Source organism: Puma concolor, chromosome B3 (assembly GCF_028749965.1).
Source record: "Puma concolor isolate L17-30 chromosome B3, mPumCon1.1.hap2, whole genome shotgun sequence".
Taxonomy (NCBI): Eukaryota; Metazoa; Chordata; class Mammalia; order Carnivora; family Felidae; genus Puma; species Puma concolor.
In genome coordinates this window covers 77,828,980-77,853,255 of record NC_141672.1, presented here as the reverse complement: position 1 = coordinate 77,853,255, position 24,276 = coordinate 77,828,980, and the positions used below count along the sequence as shown (strand labels likewise).

Sequence of the window (24,276 nt, the reverse complement as noted above, 5' to 3'; positions counted from 1 at the left end):
TTTCAAATTTTTATTGAGCTAACAAACAATGATGAAGCCTGAAGAATGGATAGTCGTTTGACATTTTTTGTGTCAGTTATTAGACCACCTTAGGATGTCAACATGTACAGTTCCAACACTGATCCAGAATAACACTGAAATGTATAAATATTTCTGCACCTTGTTACCTTTCTCCCTCTTCTGATGCCTAACTTTTTTATCTCTGATTCCAAAGATTTAAGTAATTGAAATTCTGTGTCCAATATTAAAGGTCTATATATCTTAATCTATGGATACAAATACATGATTTTCATACTTACCTACTTTTGTTAGTACTGTCATTAACATTCTTCAAGCTGCTTATCGCATAAGATCTTTTCTTTTACCATGAGAAAATTCTGAAAGAGAAATGACAGAATACAAAGATTCAAAGTCTGATCATACCAGCACTCTGAAAGGTTCATAGTCTTTAGCAGTATAGTTATATTATTTATTTAATGGAATTACAAAATCTGAAGGAGTTTGGGATCTCTACAAAGGAAATATTCCTGAGGATTAAGGTCATCTTTGTCATTGACACTTCTTCTTCTCTACCCCTTTAGGAAGCCATGAATATGTCAGGAGTCAGCACAGTGGCCAAATTCATACTACTGAGTTTTCCGTGCTCCAGAGAGATTCAGGTCCTCCCTTTCGTGTTGTTCTTTGTGTCCTACATCCGGACACTGATGGGGAACGGGGCCATTGTCTGTGCAGTGAAGCTGGATCACAGGCTTCACACCCCCATGTACATTCTGCTGGCCAACTTCTCATTCCTGGAGATCTGTTACATCAACACCACTGTTCCCAATATGTTAAAGAACTTCCTATCTGAGACCAAAACCATCTCTTTCACTGCTTGCTTCTTCCAGTTCTACTTCTTCTTCTCCATGGGCATTACTGAGACTTTCTTACTGCCCCTCATGGCTTTTGATCGGTACTTGGCCATCTGTCGGCCTCTCCATTATCCTAACATCATGAGTAGCCACTTCTGCATGAACCTGGTGGCCCTCTGCTGGGTCACAGCCTTCCTCTGCTATCCAGTCCCTATCTATTTTATCACACAACTCCCCTTTTGTGGTCCCAATACCATTGACCACTTTGTCTGTGACCCTGGTCCTCTTCTGGCCCTGTCCTGCATCCCTGCCCCTGGAATTAGCTTTCCTGTTCTATATTGAGCTCTCTTATTATCTTCATCAGCTTCTTCTTCATCCTTGGGTCCTACACCCTGGTTCTCAGAGCAGTGTTGCGTGTCCCTTCAGCAGCTGGCCGACGTAAGGCCTTCTCCACCTGTGGTTCCCACCTGACTGTGGGGTCTCTCTTCTATGGATCCATCATGGTCATGTACATCAGCCCAACCTCTGAAAATGCAGCTGGGATACAGAAGATTGTAACCTTGTTCTACTCATCAGTGACCCCACTTATAAACCCACTGATCTACAGTCTCTGGAACAATGACGTGAAGGCTGCCTTGAGAAAAATTCATATGCACAAAAATTAGTCAAAGAGAATGAGAACTCATGAGTAGGTCAAAATCAGAATTAATTCTTTTTCTCCACTTCCATTCCCACTTAAGAAGTAGGTCTTTATTCATTTGCAGACTCAAACACAGACTCAAATTCATCTATTTCTGTCTAGTTACATAATGGACAATAGTATGCTCAATTAAATCATACCTTGCACTCAAATAAGGATTTCATACATTGTTAATTAGACTTAAATGACCTGAATTTCTGGACTTTAGATTCTTCTTTTATTCCTTCCTCCAATAATTGCTTGCCCATTTTAGTCCCTGGACTCCTCCCTTTTTTGACTTCTATTAAGTGCATCCATTCTTGCACTTGGTTTTGCTTGTTTAAACATCTCTGCTCTACTCCTTAGAAGACTATTCACACCCTTTTAGCTCACTAAATTCAAGGGAAATTAGTGCCAACCAAATCATAATTGAGCCAAAATTTTTATTTAATTGACATCCAAACGACTAATAATAATTAAAAGCACTGTCTCCTTAACTTGTCTGCTTCATAATTATTTAGGAGCTCTTTAAAAGAACAGATTCCCAGTACTTTCTCCATATCTAAATCAGAATCTTGAATTGGACTCCTGGAAATCCTTATTTAAATGTTACTCAGGTGGTTCTGGTACACCTAGACCAGCACAATCCACAAACTGATCTGAAAGCGCCACTATCTTAAATAAATATGTGACATAGAGAAATACAAACCCCACATTAGCTGAGAAAAGTGAAAGGAGTTACAGTGAACACTATAGGTGAGTCAAACATTCATGAAAGTAGCAGAAGTTTATTTTCCTGCATCGATTTTGAAATCCTCCATTTATAAATTAAGGACTAGATTACATTCTTCTTACCTGTGCAAAATTATTAAAACACCTGGAAACAGGTTTACATTTTTAAACAAGACCATAATATAGTGGCATTACAGTTTGGGTTAGTTTTGTGTGAGGGAAGGGTGAATTGACACAGAGACCTAAAGAGGTAAAAGCAGAGAGCAAAAACCAGTGATTCATGATTCCCAGAGACTGAGATATAAACAGATGCAGAGAAATTTGACAACCACTCCTTGTTATTTGGCCCAACTATTTGGTCAAAAATAAAGTGCTCAGTTTACTTGGTGCATTTCACTAATTCATTCCATAAACATTTATTTACTCTGTGATGTGCCCTGAATTACATCAGTGTGGAAGATAAATCCCCTGCCTTTGTGAAATTTACATTCTAGTGAGGGAGATGGATAATAATCAGCTAAACACATAAATCTATAATTCCAGTTAGTCAATTCCAAAAGAAAGGAGAAAAGAAAATTTGTAACTATGTGTGATGACAGATGTTAACTAAATTTATTGTAGTGGTAACTTTATAATTACACAGGTACTGAAACATTACATTGCATCCCTGAAACTAACATAATGTTATATATATCAATTATATCGCAATAAAAGATGAATATATGAATATAGAAAAGTTTTGGGTAGGATAGTGGGTAATTTAGATGACATGGCTCGAGAGTGCCTTTGTTAGGAGGTGATATTTCAAAGTCATAAAATATGCTATGCAAAGTTCTAGGGGAACCAAATCCCATGTAAGTATAGGTTAAAGTTTGTGGTTTTCAAAGAATATTAAATAATTTATTTGGCTACCCAAAATGAAAATGGTATAGGAGGCTAGAGAGATAGGCAGGATCAGATCATCTAGAACCCTCTAAAACACAATAAATAGTGTTTTATCTGAACTCCTGGGAAAGCCTGCTTAATACCATAGAGGAAGGCTTAAAAAAATTCCATCTTAATAAAATCCTTTCCACTTCAGAAGCTCTTCTTATCTTGGAACTATTTATTTAGTTACATGTTTATTTATATGTGCCTTTATTATACTATATTCCACCTTGTTACATTAAGGATCTGATGTACTGAAAGAAAAGTGTAATGAAAGAAAAAATAAGAGAAATATCAACTTAGAAAGAAAAAAATAGAATGACAATTTTTGGATAAGATTTTATGTTTGTATTAAAGCAAGCCACTAAATATGTTATGAACTACCTTTAAAACAAAGTGAAGAATGGGGAAACATTATTTGCTGTATGATTTTTATTAACTATGAGAAGAAAACACATGGGTTCAGGGAAAGCTAAATTAATGGCTCTTCATGCTGTAACAATTTCTTTCATGGGGATTCATACTAAGGAAACTAAGAAATACAGTGAATATTGACCCTCCAAAGTATCTGATATAGGTGATGATAGATAGACAGACACAGATATACATAGATATAATCTGGTTCTATATAGCTGCTTCTCATAACATTTCTCAGTAAGATTCAAAGGCATTATATAGAAGAAAAGCAATTCTTCCCAGATCTAAGAATTTTGATACAAATATTAGCTTTCTGATGTTCTGCCTTACTCCAGAAGTCTGGCCCAGAATACACTAAGAATAAAATTTAGAGCTAACTGCATGTTCACCCAAGTCAAAGATTAATAACCCCTTATTTGGATACCAAAGTTCTCTTCTATAATGTATAAGTTGACTTAGGAGGAGTATTCATAAGAATGGAAAGAAATGTTACTATCACAATATATGCCTTACGAAGTTTATTAAATTCTTTCTGCACTGGAAGTAATTCACCTGTACAGAGCTGTCACACCTGCCATCCAAAGAAAAGTGAGGAGTTGAAGGAAAGGGTGACTGAGAACTGAAAAAGAAACGGGAAGTTTGGGAAAGAGTTAGTCCTGGCATGACTGAAATGCAGGGGAAGGGTTTATTCATGGGAAGTAGTACATGAATTCAGTAAACTATATTATTCAAAAAAACTTTTAAGTAAATGTTTTAATTATCTTGAAATAAGATACTTGTATTCTGAAGACATGCTTTTTTCTTTGATTTTGTTCTCTTTTTTTTACTCAGAAATTTTCCTCTTAAATGTATAAAATAATATGCTGGCTGAAATAAGGAGAGAGGGAATTTTATTTCTATAACTTGATCTTAATACGATAGTGAGTGGAATTTGTAGGACACTGGAGAGCAGATTTTGAGGTGAGTGGCAGTGAGAGCAAAATGCCTTCAGGATCCTGGCAGCAGAGAGAGAGAAATTAAAACAGTATATGGATATTCAGCAGCCATGAGGACCAATTACTTCCCACTTGTGGTTTTCTCTTACACAGTTTGATGGGAACAAGTCACCCTCTAGAGCAGAGAGTAGCCTCTACCAGTGAACAGAAATCTGTGAGATGGAGAGTCACCTTGGCAAACAACTAACTTCAGATCACATGCCATAGGCTACTAAAGGCTGCATTGATGAAGCTTATAGATTCATTCCCTGTGTTTTTCTAAGGAAATACTCATATTCCATTTGCATCACTAGTGTATGCTGCCATGAAAACACCAGATGCGGAGAAACAGTTTTTATTTTGTCAGGCCCTTTGTAGGGCTTAATTATTGATGCTGTTTACATGATAATTCCTTAAAAAAGGAAACATTAGTATAGCAAACTCTCAACTAACAAATGGAATGTAAGTTAAGGGCAAAACTTTTCTCAGAACCAGGTTGCTTGAAATTTGGCATTAGTTTTCCCATTTAAACCCTGTTAGATGATGTAAATGCCCAAGTTGGCACATAAGAATCTAAGTTATACGTAATATACCTGCACATATTAAAATACATTCTAACCAACATCCCTTCTTGATAAAAGTTCTTAGTGAACTGCGATTCATCAAAAACATCTTTGATCTATGAAAAGCTTTCAATTAGCAATAATCACGCTTCAGATAAGCCTCATTGGCTACGATACTGCCACTGTGGCAAAGTTTGAAACATTTTTGATCTGTAAAGAACATTTCAAAAACTTACATCTGGCATGAATACTTGATGGTGAAAGTGAATGCTTTCCCTCTAAAATCAGAAACAAAACAAGAATTCTGCTCTTACATTGGATATTCTTTCTTGCTTTGTCAAAAATGAGTTAACCATAGAGTTGTGCATCCGTTTCTGGGTTTTATATTCTGTTCCATTCATCTGTCTGTTTTTGTGCAGGTACCATATTGCCTTGATGACTACAGCTTTGTAATATAGGTTGAAATCCAGAATCATGATGCTTCAAATTTTGTTTTTCTTTTTCAGGATTGCTTTGGCTATTCAGGGGCTTTTGTGGTTCCGTACAAATTTTAACACTGATCTAGCGCTGTGAAGAATGCTGATGGTATTTTGATAGGAATTGCATTAAATGTGTAGATTACTTTGGGTAATAAAGGCATTTTAACAATGTTTATTCTTCCAATCCATGAGCATGAAATGTTTTCCCATTTCTTTGTGTTTCTTCAATTTTTTTCATAAGTTTTCAGGGTACAGATGTTTTACCTCTTTAGCTGGATTTACTCCTAGGTAACTTATTGTTTTTGGTGCAATTGTAAATGGAATTGATTCCTTGGTTTTTCTGCTGCTTTGTTATTGGTGTATAGAAATGCAACAGATTTCCACAAGTTGATTTTGTATCCTGCAACTTTGCTGAATTTATGTATTAGTTACAGCAATTTTGGGGTGGACTCTTTTGAGTTTTCTACATAGAGGATCATATCGTCTGCAAATAGCAAATGTGTGACTTCTTCCTTACCACTTTGTATTCCCTTTATTTCTTTTCGTTGTCTGCTAAGGCTAAGACTTCCAATACTATATTGAACAGTAATGGTGAGAGTGGGCATCCTTGTCTTGTTCCTGACTTTTGGGGAAAGGCTTTCACTTTTTCCCCATTGAGGATGATATTAACTATGGGTCTTTTGTATATGGCATTTATGATGCCAAGGTATATTCCATCCATTATTTTATTGATGGTTTTTATCAAGAATGGATGTTGTATCTTGTCAATACTTCTGCATCTATTGACAGGATCATGTGGTTCTTATCTTTTCTTTTATTAATGTGGTGTATCACATTGATTGATTTGTGAATATTGAACCAGTCCTACTGCCCAGGAATAAATCCCACTTGATCATGGTGAATATTCTTTTAATGTAGTATTGAATTTGATTTGCTAGTATCTTGCTGAGAATTTTTGCATCCATGTTTATCAGGGATATTGGCCTGTAATTCTCCTTTTTAGTGGGGTCCTTTACTTTGGAATCAAAGTAATGCTGGCATCATAGGATGGGTTTGGAAGCTTTCCTTCCATTTCTATTTTTAGAACAGTTTGAAAAGAATAGGTATTAACTCTTCTTACTAGACATGTTGCCAAATGCAAGAGAAATGAGAGCAAATATGAACTACAGGGACTTCATCAAGATAAAAAACTTCTGAGGGTGACTTGGTGGCTCAGTCAGTCAAGCATCGACTTCAGCTCAGGTCAGGATCTTATAGTTTGTGGGTTAGAGTCCAATATCAGGCTCTGTGCTGACAGCTCATGGCCTGGAGCCTGCTTTGGATTCTGTGTCTCCTTCTCTCTCTGCCCTTCTCAACTTGGGCTCTGTCTGTGTCTCTCAAAAATAAGTAAACTTTTTTTTTTTATTTTTTTTTCAACGTTTATTTATTTTTGGGACAGAGAGAGACAGAGCATGAACGGGGGAGGGGCAGAGAGAGAGGGAGACACAGAATCGGAAACAGGCTCCAGGCTCTGAGCCATCAGCCCAGAGCCCGACGCGGGGCTCGAACTCACGGACCGCGAGATCGTGACCTGGCTGAAGTCGGACGCTTAACCGACTGCGCCACCCAGGCGCCCCAAAAATAAGTAAACTTTTAAAAAATTAAAAAAAAAAAAAGACTTCTGCCCAGCAAGGGAAACCAACAACAAAACTAAAAGGCAACCTACGGAATGGGAGAAGATACTGCAAACAACATACCTGATAAAGCGTTAGTATCAAAACTTTATAAAGAACTCATCAAACTCAATATCCAAAAAAACAATCCAGTTAAGAAATAGGCAGAAGATATGAATAACCACTTTTCCAAAGAAGATACCCAGATGGCTAACAGACAAAAAGATGCTCAACATCACTCATCATTAGGGAAATACACATCAAAACAACAAGACAGCACTTCACACCTGTCAGAATGGCTAAAATTAACACAATAAACAATAGGTGTTGGCAAAGATGCAGAGAAAGGGGAACCCTCTTGCACTGCTGGTGGGGATGCAAACTGGTGTGGACATTCTGTAAAACAGTATGGAGGTTCCTCAAAAAAAACTAAAAAGAGAGCTACCCTATGGTCCACTGACTGATGAATAGATAAAGAAGAAGTGTTATGTATATATGCAATGGAATATTATACAGCCACCAAAAATAATGAAATCTTGCCATTTGCAATGATACAGCTGGAACTAGACTGTATTATGCTAAGTGAAATAAGTCAGAGAAAGACAATATCATAAGATTTCACTCATATGTGGAATTTAAGAAACAAAACAGATGAACATATGGGAAGGGGGGAAGAGAAGAAAGGGAAACAAACCACAAGAGACTCTTAACAATAGAGAACAAACTGAAGGCAGATGGAGGAAGGTGGGTAGGAGATGGGCTAGATGGGTGATGGGTATTAAGGACGGCACTTATGATAAGCACTGCATGTTTTATGTAAGTGATGAATCACTGAATTCTCCTAAAACCAATATTTCACTGTATGTTAACTAAAATACTAAAAAGGTTTAAAAATCTGTTGAAGGACTTGCAATCAGAATATGTAAAGAACATTCAAAAGTCAATAATAAGAAAACAAATGCCCCAGAGCACCTGGGTGGCTCAGTCAGTTAAGCATCTGACTTCAACTCAGGTCATGATCTCCCAGTTCATGGGTTCAAGCCCCACCTCTGGCTCTGCACTGACATTTCAGAGCCTGGAGCCTGTGTCAGCTTCTGTTTCTTCCTCTCTCTCTGCCCTTCCCCCACTTACAGTCTCTGTATCTCAAAAATAAATAAACACTAAAGAAAAAAAACTTTAAAAGGGGCTCCTGGGTGGCTCAGTTGGTTAAGTGTTGGATTTTCGCTCAGGTCATAATCTCACAGTTTGTGGATTTGAGCCCCGCCTCAGGCTCAGTGCTGCAGCTCATAGCCTGGAACCTGCTTCAGATGCTGTGTCTACCTCTCTCTCTCTGCCCCCTCCCCTGTTCAAGCTCTGTCTCTCTCTCTCCAAAAAAATAAACATTAAAAAAAACAATTTTTAAAAAAAGAAAAAAAATGACCCAATAAAAATATTGATAAAATATTTGAGCAGACATTGAACAGCACATATACAAATGACAAATAAGTGAATGAAAATATATTTAAACATCACTAGTCATAAGGGAATTACAAGTTAAAAACACAATGAGTTACTACTGTATACATACCAGAATGACTAAAATTAAAAAGACCAACCATGGGGTGCCTGGGTGGCTCAGTCAGTTAAGCGTCCGACTTTGGCTCAGGTCATGATCTCGTGGTCCGTGAGTTCGAGCCCCGTGTCGGGCTCTGTGCTGACAGCTCAGAGACTGGAGCCTGTTTCAGATTCTGTGTCTCCCTCTCTCTCTGACCCTCCCACGTTCATGCTCTGTCTCTCTCTGTCTCAAAAATAAATAAACATTAAAAAAAAAAAAAAGACCAACCATACCAGTGTTGGTGATGATATAAATGCACTGGAACTCTCATACACTGCTAGTGTGAATGTAAAATGTTGGCAGCTTCTTAAAAAGTTAAGCATATATCTACCACTTGATAAAGCCATTCCACCCATAGCTATTTACCTAATAGGAAAAAGCATATGACATACAAAGTCTTATACACAAATGTTCCTAGCAGGTTTACTTCTAATAACAGAGTTTATTTCTAATAACTAGAAACAACCCACACCCATCAAAAGGTGAATGGATTAATAAATTCTTATACATCTTTACGTACATATTACATATACATACATATTACATATTACTCAGCAATAAAAAGAATGATCTATTGACAGATGCAACAACATGGATGAATCTCAAAATAATTGTGCTGAGTAAAAGGAAGTAGACCAAAAAAAAAAAAAAAAAAAGGAGCATGGTATTATTCCATTTATATAATGCTGTAGGAAATGCAAACATCTACAGTGAGAGAAATATCAGTGGCTACCTGGGGAGTGAGTTCAGAGTGGGGTAAGAGGCAGGAATTGAACAGGGGCACACTTAGAGAAGTCAGGGATAGACTCATTGGTTGATTAATTAATAAAACAACCAGTCAATTGATTTGTTAAAATGTCATTCTACTTGTGAGAGGTTTAAAACAGGGAAAAAATATTATTATAGGGGAAAAAAAAGTTAAGGTAGGTCCCAAGGGAAGTGAATAACAAGCAGAAAAATGTCTCTTGACACTGTTTTCCTTTTAGAAGCAGTAAATGGATCCTCAAGGATTAAAAAACAAAATAAAACAAAACAAAACAAAAAACAGGGACTACTTCCTGACAGACTCTGCTTATAAACCCTCCACCCTTCCATAAACAAAATCAAGGATCCTTATCACAATCACTTCCACCTCTTTTCTCCTAGTTACTGTCATCTCTCTAAGAAAATAAAACAGAAAATTTGAGAAGCTTCAGTTTGGAACTCCCTTTGCTGATCCAGGTAATAAGCTTATGAAGTATGGAGAAGAGCAAAAGTCATAATCTCCTAGCTTTTACCTGCAGCTCTCTTCAAATTTGCTATAGCCATACACATACAACCAATATTTCTTAAGCTTTTACTGGTCAGGCAATGGTCAAGGTACTTCCACAGGCATTTATCTCATTCAATAATCTTTATAGCAGCCCTTTAAAGAGGGCATTTTTATGCCTACTTTAAGGTAACTGAGTATTAATTTCCTATGACTAATAAAAAAAAGCTCTTGACTCTAAATCCAATATTTTTCTGTTATGCACACCGGCCTGCCGGCCTAATTGGGAAAATTATCCTTACTTTTAAGTATTTTCTAGAAACAGATTACCAATGTTACTGATGTGACAACACCCTCACTGAAACTATACAAACCAGCTAAAGGAGGAAATTGATTTGTCATGAGACATTTCTAACCTGGCTATGGAGAGAGGGCCAACACATGAACATACCAAGATCAGGAAATGTCTTCCTCCAACTGTGTATGGCATGACCTGGCTCATTCATGTGGTCTATCTCAACCTTTCCTAGGTTGACTAATTAAACAAGTAAACCAAAACAAGATGATTGTTGCTAATTAACTCAGTCGACTAACTCAGCATGGAGTCATAAACACAGTGATATTCACAGCCCCCTCTGCAGTGGGAATCCGTCTTTTTTTTTTCCTCTGACAGCTCCAGCTAAGACTTGTGGCAAGTAAGCATCATAGTTTTTTCTGTACAAATGAGCTAAGTGATAAAAGATGAGTAGCAATACAGTCCTGTTAAATATATTAGATTGAGCATAAAATGATGATGGCCATTCTTATTTTCTAGAATCCCTCCTAGCTTTCTAGAACAGCTTTGTGAGACTTCCTGACACAGAACTGTTCTGAGAAGAAATGGTTTTACTCAAAAGTCTAACATGATTGATTTTTCCATTTTTAAGGAGTAATATGCTGCTGCTTGGAAAATTGAGGGTAGAGGAACAAAAGTAGAAGCAAGGACTTGTGTTAGGTTGCTGCTGCAGAAGTCCAAGGAAGAAAGGATGTCATTTGAAATTGGAAGAAAACAGTGAAGACAAAGAGAAGTGCATGATGTGAGTCATAGTTTAGAAACAGAAGCATCTTGCTGATGCATTGGATGTGAGGTGCGAAAGAAAGGAAGGGATGTAAAATTAGACTAAACCAGGAAAAGTAAGTCCTTAAACATTAAGCCATTTAAACTGCTGAAAATATTTTGAGGCGATGGACAATGTGATTATTGCAAAAACATAACCTTTTAGAAACATCCTACAAAACACTTTGGTTAAAAATGCCCCAAACACAATTAGTAATGAATTATTTTGACCTACTGAAAATTTTATTGAATTTAAAGTCCATAAGTGAATTTCACACGTTAAGTAAATTTTATTTTGAGCCACTTCTTCCATTCATTAGCAGTTAATGTATTGTCATGGATCCAACATTTGTTAACAGCCCCATTCGAAGAACAGGGCATTTGAAAAAATGGTTGCTTCAGAAAAGACCACATTGTGAATATGTTCATCCTAAATGAGAACAGTGTAAGGTAATGCAAATGTGTGTTAGATATTTTATGTCTGAATTAAGTTTGCCTTCAAAAAATGGAATATTTGGTATCTGAAACTTAATCTCAGTCCCTAGCCACATGTTCTTAAAATCAGAAAGGAAAGGGCATTTAGAAAGTGTAAGTTTATGGTACAAGAACCAGAACCTGTTCCTCCCACAGCTGAGGCTCTAAAAGCCTCACTGTAATATAAGTTAAGATATAAAATAGCAGGACCTTGGGAAATTTTATTGACCAGATGAGTCCCCCATGTCATGAAAATCATATGAAATCCAGACCTAGATCTGTCTCTGAAAGGGAAGCTTTGGTACACAGCTTATAAATTCTACATTATTACTCAGTTTGCTGGTCCCCTATCACAAATCTTCTTAAATCAACACAAAAATACACTATCATCAATAGACCACTGTCAGATTCCTTGGATAACTATGCAACTCTCAAAAATAACTTGATTGTTTAATTGATACTATAATCCAGATAATGGAAATAGATATTTTTCATGTTCCTTAGGCATGCCCTATTTACAGAGGCTATAATAACTAAGACCCAGGATTGAGGACAGGATTATTTAACAACGGTTTTGTTGTTGTTGTTATTGTTGTTGTTTTAACTCAGAAAAGCATAAAGCCATTATGCAAATGTATAACCTTCTAAACTCATTCTGCCTTGAGGCACTCCCAAGCAGTGACTAGAAGGAAGCTTTCTCTTCTTTTCAAGTTTCCTGCTCTGTGTACCTTAACTTTGGATCAATAGTATCAGGTTCCACAGTTCATAGAGCTGGAATAGAAACCAGTGGATTTTGCAGTCATATTCCCAGCCCAGACGATCAAAGACCTATTTCCACAAAGCCAAATTAATGTTCATCCTATCCCTCAACTGTACCTACCCTAGATGGCTGGAGAACTATATTAACAGAAGTGAGCTAAAGCTATTTGCTACAATTTGAATCTTTTATTCCTGAAATTGGTAGATTGCATTGCCAAATAGAATCAGTGAGTTCATTAACTACCTTAAAACAGAAAAGTGATTCCATTAGTCCTAAGGGTCTGCTGCTCCAAGGCCACACAATTTGAATTAGCTTTGTCCACAAATAGCTCTGTGGGTGTGATCTCTCTCTGGAAACTGAAAAAAGTGTATTATTCAACATTTTTATGAATATTCATTAAGAGCTGTCTAAGTGCAAAGCATTATGCTAATTCCCAGTCACTTCTGGTAAACTAACTTACACAAACTGATTTTGAGCCTATGAAAAAGTTCTATTTGAAACTTTCTGCTCAGTAAGATGCTTCTGAGTGAGCCACTTCAAAGAATTCTCTCTTGGAAGAGGCATACAGGAAAAGTGGCAGGTAGAGTAAAGAAATGTCTTATTTAAATTAAAAGACTGATCATAAGACTCAATGTTCATGTAAGATGGATAACAGACTTCCCAGAAGTGGCTGTGAATTACATCATGCATTACAATGTTCTCCTAAACCAAGTTTGAGGATAGTTTTTTTTTTCTTTTTTTCTTTTTCCTTTTCTATTTTTTTTTTATTTTTATTTATTTATTTATTTTTTCTTAATCACTTCTGGACTATTCTCTCCTGAAAGCAGAGCTGTTCTGATGTAACCACCTACTCTGGAAAAAATTACTGCCAAGAGGAGAACTACCCAGTCTAATATCACCAGAAGAAAACAAAAAAGAGAAAGCAGTTAAAATGCACTCTAAACATCATTCCCCAGGCTCTGGTAAATATAGACCTTAGTATTAGAAAAGGGTGTTGACAATCAGAGCTCTCATGTACTGTCAATGTAAGCAGAAAATAGTCCAATAATGATGGAACACTGTTGAGTTTAATCTAATAAAATTGAAGATGCACATATTCTATTATCCAGCGTATAGAAATGCATGCATGTGTGAACCAAGAAAAATGAACTTTATATTCATAGTAGCATTATTCCTGACAGCTAATAATTAATCTATGTTACGGTTTATTCATGGAATGTAATAGTATAGAGAAGGAAAAATGGAAAAACTACAGATACATGCAACAACATGAATTTCACGAACTTACTGTTGAACAAAAGAAGCCATCCAAATGTATACTTTACTTTATGTAAAGTAGAAAAACAAGAAAAACCAAATATTTTTGTTTAGGAATGCATACTTTTTTATTAAAATAAAAACAAAGAAGCGATTACCTTAAGGAAAAGAGAATGTTACAATTGGAGGAATAGAGAGGCAGAGGATAGTGATTGTGATGGAGCATGAGAGAGGATTCTAGGATGCAAGTGATAGTCTATTTCTTGACCTTGGTAGTAGTAATACTATGGAAGTTTATGTATAATGACTTATTAAGCTATAAGTTTATGTATTAAGCATGTTTCCATATATTTCACAATAAAGAAACATTTCTGTCTATCCACTGATATTCACTGGCTGCTTGTGTTTTTCAGTCCAATGACTAAGCCAGAACAATATTTCGGGATTAGACAAAAATACTAACTACTGACATATAAATGTTTATTGCATTCCACAGAATGGTTTCAATGCATATGTGGGTCCCCATATACACAGACATTCAATAATTTGATGGTCTTTTCACAGTTCCCAGATACATGAATATCTCCAACACCCCCAACACCTCCAGCACCATCACTGGCTTCATCCTCCTGGGCTTCCCTTGCTCCAGGGAGGAACAGATCCTCCTCTTTGTGCTCTTCTCTGTTATCTACCTCCTGACCCTCATGGGCAACGGGTCCATCATCTGTGCTGTGCGCTGGGATCAGAGACTCCACACCCCCATGTACATCTTGCTCGCCAACTTCTCCTTCCTAGAGATCTGGTATGTCACCTCCACTGTCCCCAACATGTTAGCCAACTTCCTCTCTGACACCAAGGTCATTTCCTTCTCTGGGTGCTTTCTCCAGTTCTACTTTTTCTTCTCCTTGGGTTCTACAGAATGCTTTTTCTTGGCCATTATGGCATTTGATCGGTACCTTGCCATCTGCTGGCCTCTACACTATCCAACCATTATGACTGGACGTCTCTGCACCAATCTTGTGGTAAGCTGCTGGGTATTTGGTTTCCTCTGGTTCTTGATTCCCATCATCATCATCTCGCAAATGTCCTTCTGTGGATCCAGGATTATTGACCACTTCCTGTGTGATCCTGGTCCCCTGTTGGCCCTCACCTGTACTAGAGCCCCTGCAATAGAGTTAACTAGCTCCACCTTAAGTTCTCTGCTCTTATTTATTCCCTTTTTCTTTATCGTGGTGTCCTATGCTCTTGTTCTGAGAGCTGTGTTGAGGGTCCCTTCAGCAGCTGGACGAAGAAAAGCTTTCTCCACCTGTGGGTCCCATCTGGCAGTGGTTTCACTGTTCTATGGCTCAGTGATGGTCATGTATGTGAGCCCAACATCTGAGCGTGAAGCTGGGATGCAGAAGATGGTGACTTTATTTTATTCTGTAGTTACTCCACTCATCAACCCTATAATATATAGTCTGAGGAACAAAGATATGAAACATGCTATGAAAACATTGTTGAGAACATAAAAGTAAGAGCCTTGGTTTAAAACATTTGGGGGCAGAATCTGTTTTTAATTTCTTAGCGAAAAAGAAGACTACCTGACAACACTCAGAAAATTGTTTATATTGTTTTTGAACCTTATACACCATACAGCTTCTTTCCTAGAATTTATGGGGCTATAAGGGATCTCAAAGATGAACTCATCTCCCTAATTTTAGAAATGACAGAGTCATAGATTGAAAAAACTTAGTAGAATTTGTTGCAGAAATAGAATTAAAAATATCTCCTGCTAAGACAGAAAACCTATCCACAAAAGTAGAAGAGAAAGAAACAGTTTTATTATTGAATAAGCATTAAAACAAGAGAATACGTGAATCACAGGCAATCTGATAAGAGATGGCAAAGACATAAAGAAATCTCATTCCTTTATGTAGCCAAGCAAATACAAACCATTTACACACGTTCTCAAGATAAATAGGAACTAGTTCTCAAAAAGATTTGACAGCACACTTTGTCATACATAATTCATCATAGATTCACCTGATAATTGGATGGCCATCTTTGTTTGCTAATTGGCTTCATACAAAGGAAAAATACACACATCTTTATTACTTGACATAGTTTTGCAACTTAGCAGATAGGCCACCAAAGCTAGGCTTCTAAGCTACCATGGAAAATGGGAGATAGGGGCAGTATCCACATTGATGATTATATTTCAGGAGACTTCTTAGGTCCCTGAAAAAGACACTTCTGAGTCATAAAGTTGGCAAGAGGCTCACTTAGATTTAATTTTTACATACATCTCAAAGACAGAAAAAAAAATTTAATTACAAGTTTTCTAAAGTAAAAGCTCAAAAAAAAAGGTGGGGGAGAGGGAAAGTGTCTTCACTAGTTTTCAACAAGGATAATTCAGCCTCCAATTTATTTTTTAATTTTATTTATTTATTTTTTTAATTTGCATGCAACTTAGTTAGCATATAGTATAATAATGATTTCAAAAATATATTCCAGTGATTTATTCTCTATGTATAACACCCAGTGTTCATCCCAACAAGTGTCTTACTTAATGCCCTTTACCCATTTAGCCCATCCCCCCCCACCCACAACCTCTCCAGCAACCCTGTTTGTTCTCTATATTTAAGAGTCTCTTATGTTTTGTCCCTCTTCTTGTTTTTATATTCTTTTTGCTTCCCTTCCCTTATGTTCCCTTCCCTTCCCTGTTTTGTATCTTAAATTCCACATATGAGTAAAGCCATATGATATTTGTCTTTCTCTAATTTCGCTTAGCATAATACCCTCTAGATCTATCCACAGAGTTGCATATGGCAAGTTTTCATTCATTTTGATGGCCAAGTAATATTCTATTGTATATATACCACATCTTCTTTATCCATCCATCTGTCAATGGACATTTGGGCTCTTTCTATACTTTGGCTATTGTTGATAGCACTGCTATAAACATTGGGGTGTATGTGCTCCTTCGAAACAGCACATCTGTATCCCTTGGATAAATCCTAGTAGTGCAATTGCTAGGTCATAGAGTAGTTCTATTTTTAATTTTTTCAGGAACCTCCATACTGTTTTCCACAGTGGCTGCATAAATTTACATTTCTACCAGCAGTGCAAAAGAGATTCTCTTTCTCCACATCCTCGCCAACATCTGTCATTGCCTGAGTTGTTCATTTTAGTCATTCTGACAGGCGTGAGGTGCTATCTTATTGTGGTTTTGTGTTTCCCTGATGATGAGTTATATTGAGCATTTTTTCATGTATCGGTTGGCCATCTGGATGTCTTCTTTGAAGAAAAGTCTATTCATGTCTTTTGCCCAATTCTTCACTGGATTATTCATTTTTTGGGTGTTGAGTTTGATAAGTTCTCTATAGATTTTGTATTCTAACCTTTATGATATGTCATTTGCAAATATCTTCTCCCATTCTGTCAGTTGCCTTTTAGTTTTGCTGATTGTTTCCTTCGCTGTGCAGAAGCTTTTTTTTCTTGAAGAGGTCCCAACAGTTCAGTTTTGCTTTTGTTGCCCTTGCCTCTGGAGATGTGTTGAGTAAGAAGTTGCTGCAGCCAGGGTCAAAGAGGTTTTTGCCTGCTTTCTCTGATGGCTTCCTGTCTTACATTTAGGTCTTTTATTCATTTTGAGTTTATTTTTGTGTCTGGTGTAAAAAAGTGGTCCAGGTTCATTTTACTGCACGTCGCTGTCCAGTTTTCCCAGCACCATTTGCTGAAGAGACTGTCTTTATTCCATTGGATATTCTTCCCTGCTTTGTCAAAGATTAGTTGGCCATACATTTGGGGATCCGTGTCTGGGTTCTCTATTCTGTTCCATTGATCTGAGTGTCTGTTTTTGTGCCAATACCATACTATCTTGATGATTACAGCTTTGTAATACAGCTTGAAGTCCAGGATTGTGATGTCTCCAGCTTCGGTTTTCTTTTTCCGGATTGCTTTGACTATTTGGGGTCTTTTCTGGTTCCATACAAATGTTAGGTTTCTTCTAGCTCTGTGAATAATGCTGGTGTTATTTTGATAGGGATGGCATTGAATATGTAGACTGCTTTGGGTAGTATCAACATTTTAACAATATTTGTTCTTCTAATCCATGAGCATAAAATATGTTTCTATTTTTTGTTTCATTTTCAATTTCTTTCATAAGCTCTCTATAGTTTTCAGTGAAAAAATTTTTCACCTCTGGTTAGGTTTATTCCGAGGTATTTTATGGTTTTTGATGCAATTGTAAATGAGATTGATTCCTTGCTTTCACTTTCTGTTATTTCATTATTGGTGTATAGGAATGCAGCTGATTTCTGTGCATTGATTTTATATCCTGCAACTTTGCTGAATTCATGGATCAGTTCTAGCAGTTTTTTTGGTGAATATTTTGGGTTTTCCATATAGATTATCAGATCATCTGTGAAGAAAGAAACTTTGACTTCCTTGTTGCTAATTTGGATACTTTTATTCCTTTGTGTTGTCTGATTGTTGAGGCTAGGATTTCCAATACTATGTTGAATAACAGTCAGCCCCTAAATATTTATTTGTATTTGACCTTACAAATTACACAAGGATACAATCCTAGGCCAAAACCTAAAGTTTTCTATTACCCTTTTAACAACAACAAATTGTCCTTACTCTTCCAGTTCAGCTTATATTTCTGCCTTTCAGAATATCTGTCATAGTAACATGAATTACAGACAAAAGATTAATATCTTAATATATACAAATATCTTCTAACCTCGGCACAATAGAAAAGGTGCTAAATGTATAAAAAAAAAAGAATACAGCAAATATTTTCAAATATCTAAAAGACATTATATTTTATTTAGAATTAGAGAAATACAAAAGTTGATGAAGATCAAACAGGATGTTGGGAAAAGCAGCAATCTATTCCTTTGCTAGTAGAGCAAAATTGGTACAATACTTATGGAGGACATTTTGACAAAAATTATCAAAATTTAAAAAGCATTCATTTGACTCAGCAATTCTGTTCCTAGATATTAACCTGAATAGTATATCCACATATAAAAAAATGGTATATCTACAAGAATACTGACTACTGTTTCCAATAGAAAAATATTGGAACAATCTAAATTCCTATCAGTTAAGGACATTGAATTACTATACATCCACAGAATGAAATATACTATATAACTGTTAAAAATTAAGATCTGTACACATCTTTTGATCTAAAGCTACCCTGAAAGTATATCATTAAATGAAAAACAAAATGAAAAATATCGCTGTCTTGGGCTATCTCTCACGTGAAGAAAAATTATATGAGTATGTATATATTTATGTTCAGAAATACATTATGTGCTTCTTGAAGAAGAAAGAAGAAACTAGAACAGAGCTTGTTTTTGAGAAAGTTAATTGGGTGTTTGGGGGTAGGGAAAGAAGGAGATATTTTCACTGTATATGCCTATGTATTTTTAAAATTTCTTTCTATTTGCATATACTAGATTTAAACATAGATTAAAACATTTAACATTAATGTTAACACTGAAAAACAAATCTTACAACTATTCCTGTATAAAATTAGAACCAGGGAAACTTTTTTTTCATAATTCTTTGATTCTTTGGGAAATTAGGAAGAGGACTGATTATTGATAGAAAGTGAAAAAGAGGGAAACTGACAACCTCTTGATGTCATCTCACTAAAAATTCCTTGGTTCTGTTGGAGCAAAGTAGGAAAATTCTTCCTCTTTTGAGGACCAATGAGACTAAATAAACTATGGAAAATTGAAAGTGGCTATATTTTTATTATTGTTGTACTATTTTCCTCCATAATCATTTATTCATTAAAACAATTAAATATATGCAATATGCTAGACACTGAGCTAGAAATGACTAATATACAGAAGTAAGATATATTTCCTTTTCTTGCAGGGCTCATAAACAAGTGGCAAATGGATAAGATGTGATATAAACAAAGGAATTATAAATTGGTATGAGAGCAAGTGAAAAAAGAGTACAGATAAAAGCCAGGAATATTAAGAAGTGAGAAAGCATGGCAAGTTCTTTAAAAAAAAATGCACTTAACCATTCACAGATCACAATCTATTTACAAGTATGCCACAATACACAGAAAAGAATTATTTCTAGAATACAGGTCCACAGGGCACTTACTACCCATTGTGATTTATAATTGGCCACACCTATTGATACATTAATGAGTAATGAGCATCTTTAATCAAAATAAATATGAATAGTTCTTCCTATTAAAAGATATAACTTAATTCATAATTCAACAATTAAGATAGATACAAATAGATAGATATAAAAAGAAACAGAGGACAATGAAGATATATATCATTTGGGTATTGAAATACAAAAATCAATCTTTAAAGGACATCAAAGTATAAATATTATACTTATATTTAAAATATTACATTCAGAATTAATTCTTTGAGCCAGAAACATGTAAGCTGGAATGTACTTTGTGTATTTCATGTACTTTTATTAATTTGGCTTTCTTTTTAATTCCAAGGGATACCCTGATACTTATTGGTATTCAGGAAAGATTTCCTTAATGCAGTGATTCTTCTCACCCACAGAGAAAAAAAAAATACCTTGCTCTTTGCTCAATATATAAATGCTCATTGTAGTAATTATCAAACAATAAAACATAAAAATATTTTTAAAGTTATCTAAAATCCCACCACTCTGAGCTAACCACGATTAAGACTTTAGTGACCAATCTTTCATGTATTCTTGTATACACAAATCACACACTCTTTCACATATGTCAAGTTTACATGAATGAGAATTTTTTTTTCTGGTGGACTCCTTTATTTCCTCCTTCCTACTCTCTACCACCACCACTTAATTCTTAATCTACTTTTCACTCTACCCCCACCCATCTCTGCTACACAAACAATATCAACAATCTAGTACATGTGCTTCATACTGTTCTCTCTGCTCCTAATCATATAAAAATATTTATAACTATATATCAGGGCTTTTTTCATTCTTTATCTTACAAAAATTAAGTTATATTTTATTGACTTCTGTATATAGTGCCTTTACATTTGGCCTTATAATATGCAACTCCAAAGTAAGGTTACCAAATATTTTCATTTTGTATAGTAGGCCAGAGATGTACAATTAATCTAATTAGGGTCCTTCAACAGGATCTTTTAACAGGAAGAACTATTCACGAGCTAATATTCATTCCATAAAAGATATGACTGAGGGGGCACCTGGGTGGCTCAGTCAGTAGAGTGTCCAACTTCGGCTCAAGCCATGATCTCACAGTTTGTGGGCTGGAGCCCTGTGTTGGGCTCTGTGCTGACAGCTCAGAGCCTGGAGCCTGCTTCAGATTCTGTGTCTCCCTCTCTCTGCCCCTTCCCTGCTCACACTCTCTCTCTCCCTCAAAAATAAATGTAAAAAAAAATTTAATAAAAAAATATGACTGAGAACAAATTTCATGTCCTTATTGAGTAGGCTATCATTGAGGAAGTTTATAATCAGAGTCTTTATAAAAGATACCATTATTATAGAGGGTATTAGGGGATGTGATTAGTCATCTCCATTTCTAGTAAATAGCTAGATATGAGATTCATATACATCACCATGGAGAACAGAGACATCACCACCAACAAAGACACAGATTTCAAGATACACATTTCAGCTGCTGAAAGCATGTGAAGCATAGTTCTTAGAACCAACATATTTGGTCCAAAGATATACAAAACAGTGAGAATGATGGTGAGTTTATACTACATGTTCTATTCTATGATATGGCATAGGTACAGGACACATAGCACACATAGTACATGTTCTATGTTGTGCCATAGGTATGGGATATGGCACCCAGTGGGCCCGTATGTAGCAGATGTTGTAATGTGCTGTCCAGATCTTTCCTTCAAGACTGAGGCACTCAATTTCTCCAACTGACAGAAGTCTAGTGTGCTGAGGACTAGCTTCCTTATCAGAAATTGCCTCAAAGCAAAGGGTAATCCCTATCAGCCTTACCTAGGGTCAGTTCATCCAATGATTGGTCAGGGCTGGTGTACAAAGGCCTGATACTATTGCCTCCATCCACAACCAATCTGAACAGCCATCCCAGCTACGGGGTTCCACATGGCAACAGCTAAAACTTTTGTTTCAACTTTATTACAGTTCAACTTCTCCTTCTACCCTACATTACTTTCTTCGATCCTGTACAGCTGTTGTTCCCAAGAGAACTCCACAACAAACTTTCTGCATGAAATCTTAGCATCTAAGTCCATGGAACCCAACCTACACCACCATACCACTTAGAAATCAAATAGGGGGGAGGGAAGATGGCGGCGTAGGAGAATGCTGGGCTCACCGCGCGTCCTGCTGATCACTTAGATTCCACCTACACCTGCCTAAATAATCCAGAAAACCGCCAGAGGATTAGCAGAACGGAGTCGCCAGAGCCAAGCGCAGACGAGAGGCCCACGGAAGAGGGTAGGAAGGGCGGCGAGGCGGTGCACGCTCCACGGACTGGCGGGAGGGAGCCGGGGCAGAGGCGCGGCTTGCCGGCCAAGCAGAGCCCCCGAGTCTGGCTTGCAAAAAGCGGAGGGGCCTGACGGACTGTGTTCCTACAGCAAGCGCGACTTAGCATCTGGGAGGTGATAAGTTAACAGCTCTGCTCAGAAAGCGGGAAGGCTGGAGGACAAAGGGAAGGAGAGCTGCTGAGCCCCCTGACGACAGAGCTCAGTTTGGTGGGGAACAAAGGCGCTCGCCAGCGCCATCTCCCCCGCCCATCCCCCAGCCAAAATCCCAAAGAGAACCAGTTCCTGCCAGGGAACTTGCTTGCTCCCCGCAAACACCCAACTCTGGGCTTCTGCGGAGCCAAACCTCCAGCAGCAGATCTGACTCCCTCCTGCTGCCACAGGGCCCCTCCTGAAGTGGATCGCCTAAGGAGAAGCGAGCTAAGCCTGCCCCTCCTGCCCCTGTGCACCTTGCCTACCCACCCCAGCTAAGACGCCAGATCCCCAGCATCACAAGCCTGGCAGTGTGCAAGTAGCCCAGACAGGCCACGCCTCCCCACAGTGAATCCCGCCCCTAGGAGAGGGGAAGAGAAGTCACACACCAATCTGACTGTGGCCCCAGCGGTGGGCTGGGAGCAGACATCAGGTCTGACTGCGGCTCCGCCCACCAACTCCAGTTATACACCACAGCACAGGGGAAGTGCCCTGCAGGTCCTCACCACGCCAGGGACTAACCAAAATGACCAAGCGGAAGAATTCCCCTCAGAAGAATCTCCAGGAAATAACAACAGCTAATGAGCTGATCAAAAAGGATTTAAATAATATAACAGAAAGTGAATTTAGAATAATAGTCACAAAATTAATTGCTGGGCTTGAAAACAGTATACAGGACAGCAGAGAATCTCTTGCTACAGAGATCAAGGGACTAAGGAACAGTCACGAGGAGCTGAAAAACGCTTTAAACGAAATGCAAAACAAAATGGAAACCACCACGGCTCGGATTGAAGAGGCAGAGGAGAGAATAGGTGAACTAGAAGTTATGGAAAGAGAGGAAGCTGAGAAAAAGAGAGATAAAAAAATCCAGGAGTATGAGGGGAAAATTAGAGAACTAAGTGATACACTAAAAAGAAATAATATACGCATAATTGGTATCCCAGAGGAGGAAGAGAGAGGGAAAGGTGCTGAAGGGGTACTTGAAGAAATTATAGCTGAGAACTTCCCTGAACTGGGGAAGGAAAAAGGCATTGAAATCCAAGAGGCACAGAGAACTCCCTTCAGACGTAACTTGAATCGATCTTCTGCACGACATATCATAGTGAAACTGGCTAAATACAAGGATAAAGAGAAAATTCTGAAAGCAGCAAGGGGTAAACGTGCCCTCACATATAAAGGGAGACCTATAAGACTCGTGACTGATCTCTCTTTTGAAACTTGGCAGGCCAGAAAGAATTGGCACGAGATTTTCAGTGTGCTAGACAGAAAAAATATGCAGCCGAGAATCCTTTATCCAGCAAGTCTGTCATTTAGAATAGAAGGAGAGATAAAGGTCTTCCCAAACAAACAAAAACTGAAGGAATTCATCACCACTAAACCAGCCCTCCAAGAGATCCTAAGGGGGACCCTGTGAGACAAAGTACCAGAGACATCACTACAAGCATAAAACATACAGACATCACAATGACTCTAAACCCATATCTTTCTATAATAACACTGAATGTAAATGGATTAAATGCGCCAACCAAAAGACAGAGGGTATCAGAATGGATAAAAAAACAAGACCCATCTATTTGCTGTCTACAAGAGACTCATTTTAGACCTGAGGACACCTTTAGATTGAGAGTGAGGGGATGGAGAACTATTTATCATGCTATTGGAAGCCAAAAGAAAGCTGGAGTAGCCATACCTATATCAGACAAACTAGACTTTAAATTAAAGGCTGTAACAAGAGATGAAGAAGGGCATTATATAATAGTGACAGGGTCTATCCATCAGGAAGAGCTAACAATTATAAATGTCTATGCGCCGAATACTGGAGCGCCCAAATATATAAAACAATTACTCATAAACATAAGCAACCTTATTGAGAAGAATGTGGTCATTGCAGGGGACTTTAACACCC

General features: G+C 37.3%; 1 protein-coding gene and 2 pseudogenes across 1 annotated transcript; 2 read left to right on the top strand and 1 right to left on the bottom strand.

Annotated features, from left to right (window-relative positions):
- Positions 1-587: 587 nt before the first annotated feature.
- LOC147580131 (olfactory receptor 11H6-like) lies at positions 588-1,529 on the top strand (annotated as a pseudogene).
- Positions 1,530-5,208: 3,679 nt separating this feature from the next.
- Positions 5,209-5,338, bottom strand: LOC112856515 (U4 spliceosomal RNA; annotated as a pseudogene).
- An 8,898-nt stretch (positions 5,339-14,236) lies between these two features.
- Positions 14,237-15,215, top strand: LOC112855166 (olfactory receptor 11G2-like). Its single transcript, XM_025918716.2, has one exon. It carries the CDS (start codon positions 14,280-14,282, stop codon positions 15,213-15,215), a length of 936 nt encoding a protein of 311 aa, XP_025774501.2. The 5' UTR covers positions 14,237-14,279.
- Positions 15,216-24,276: the final 9,061 nt, after the last annotated feature.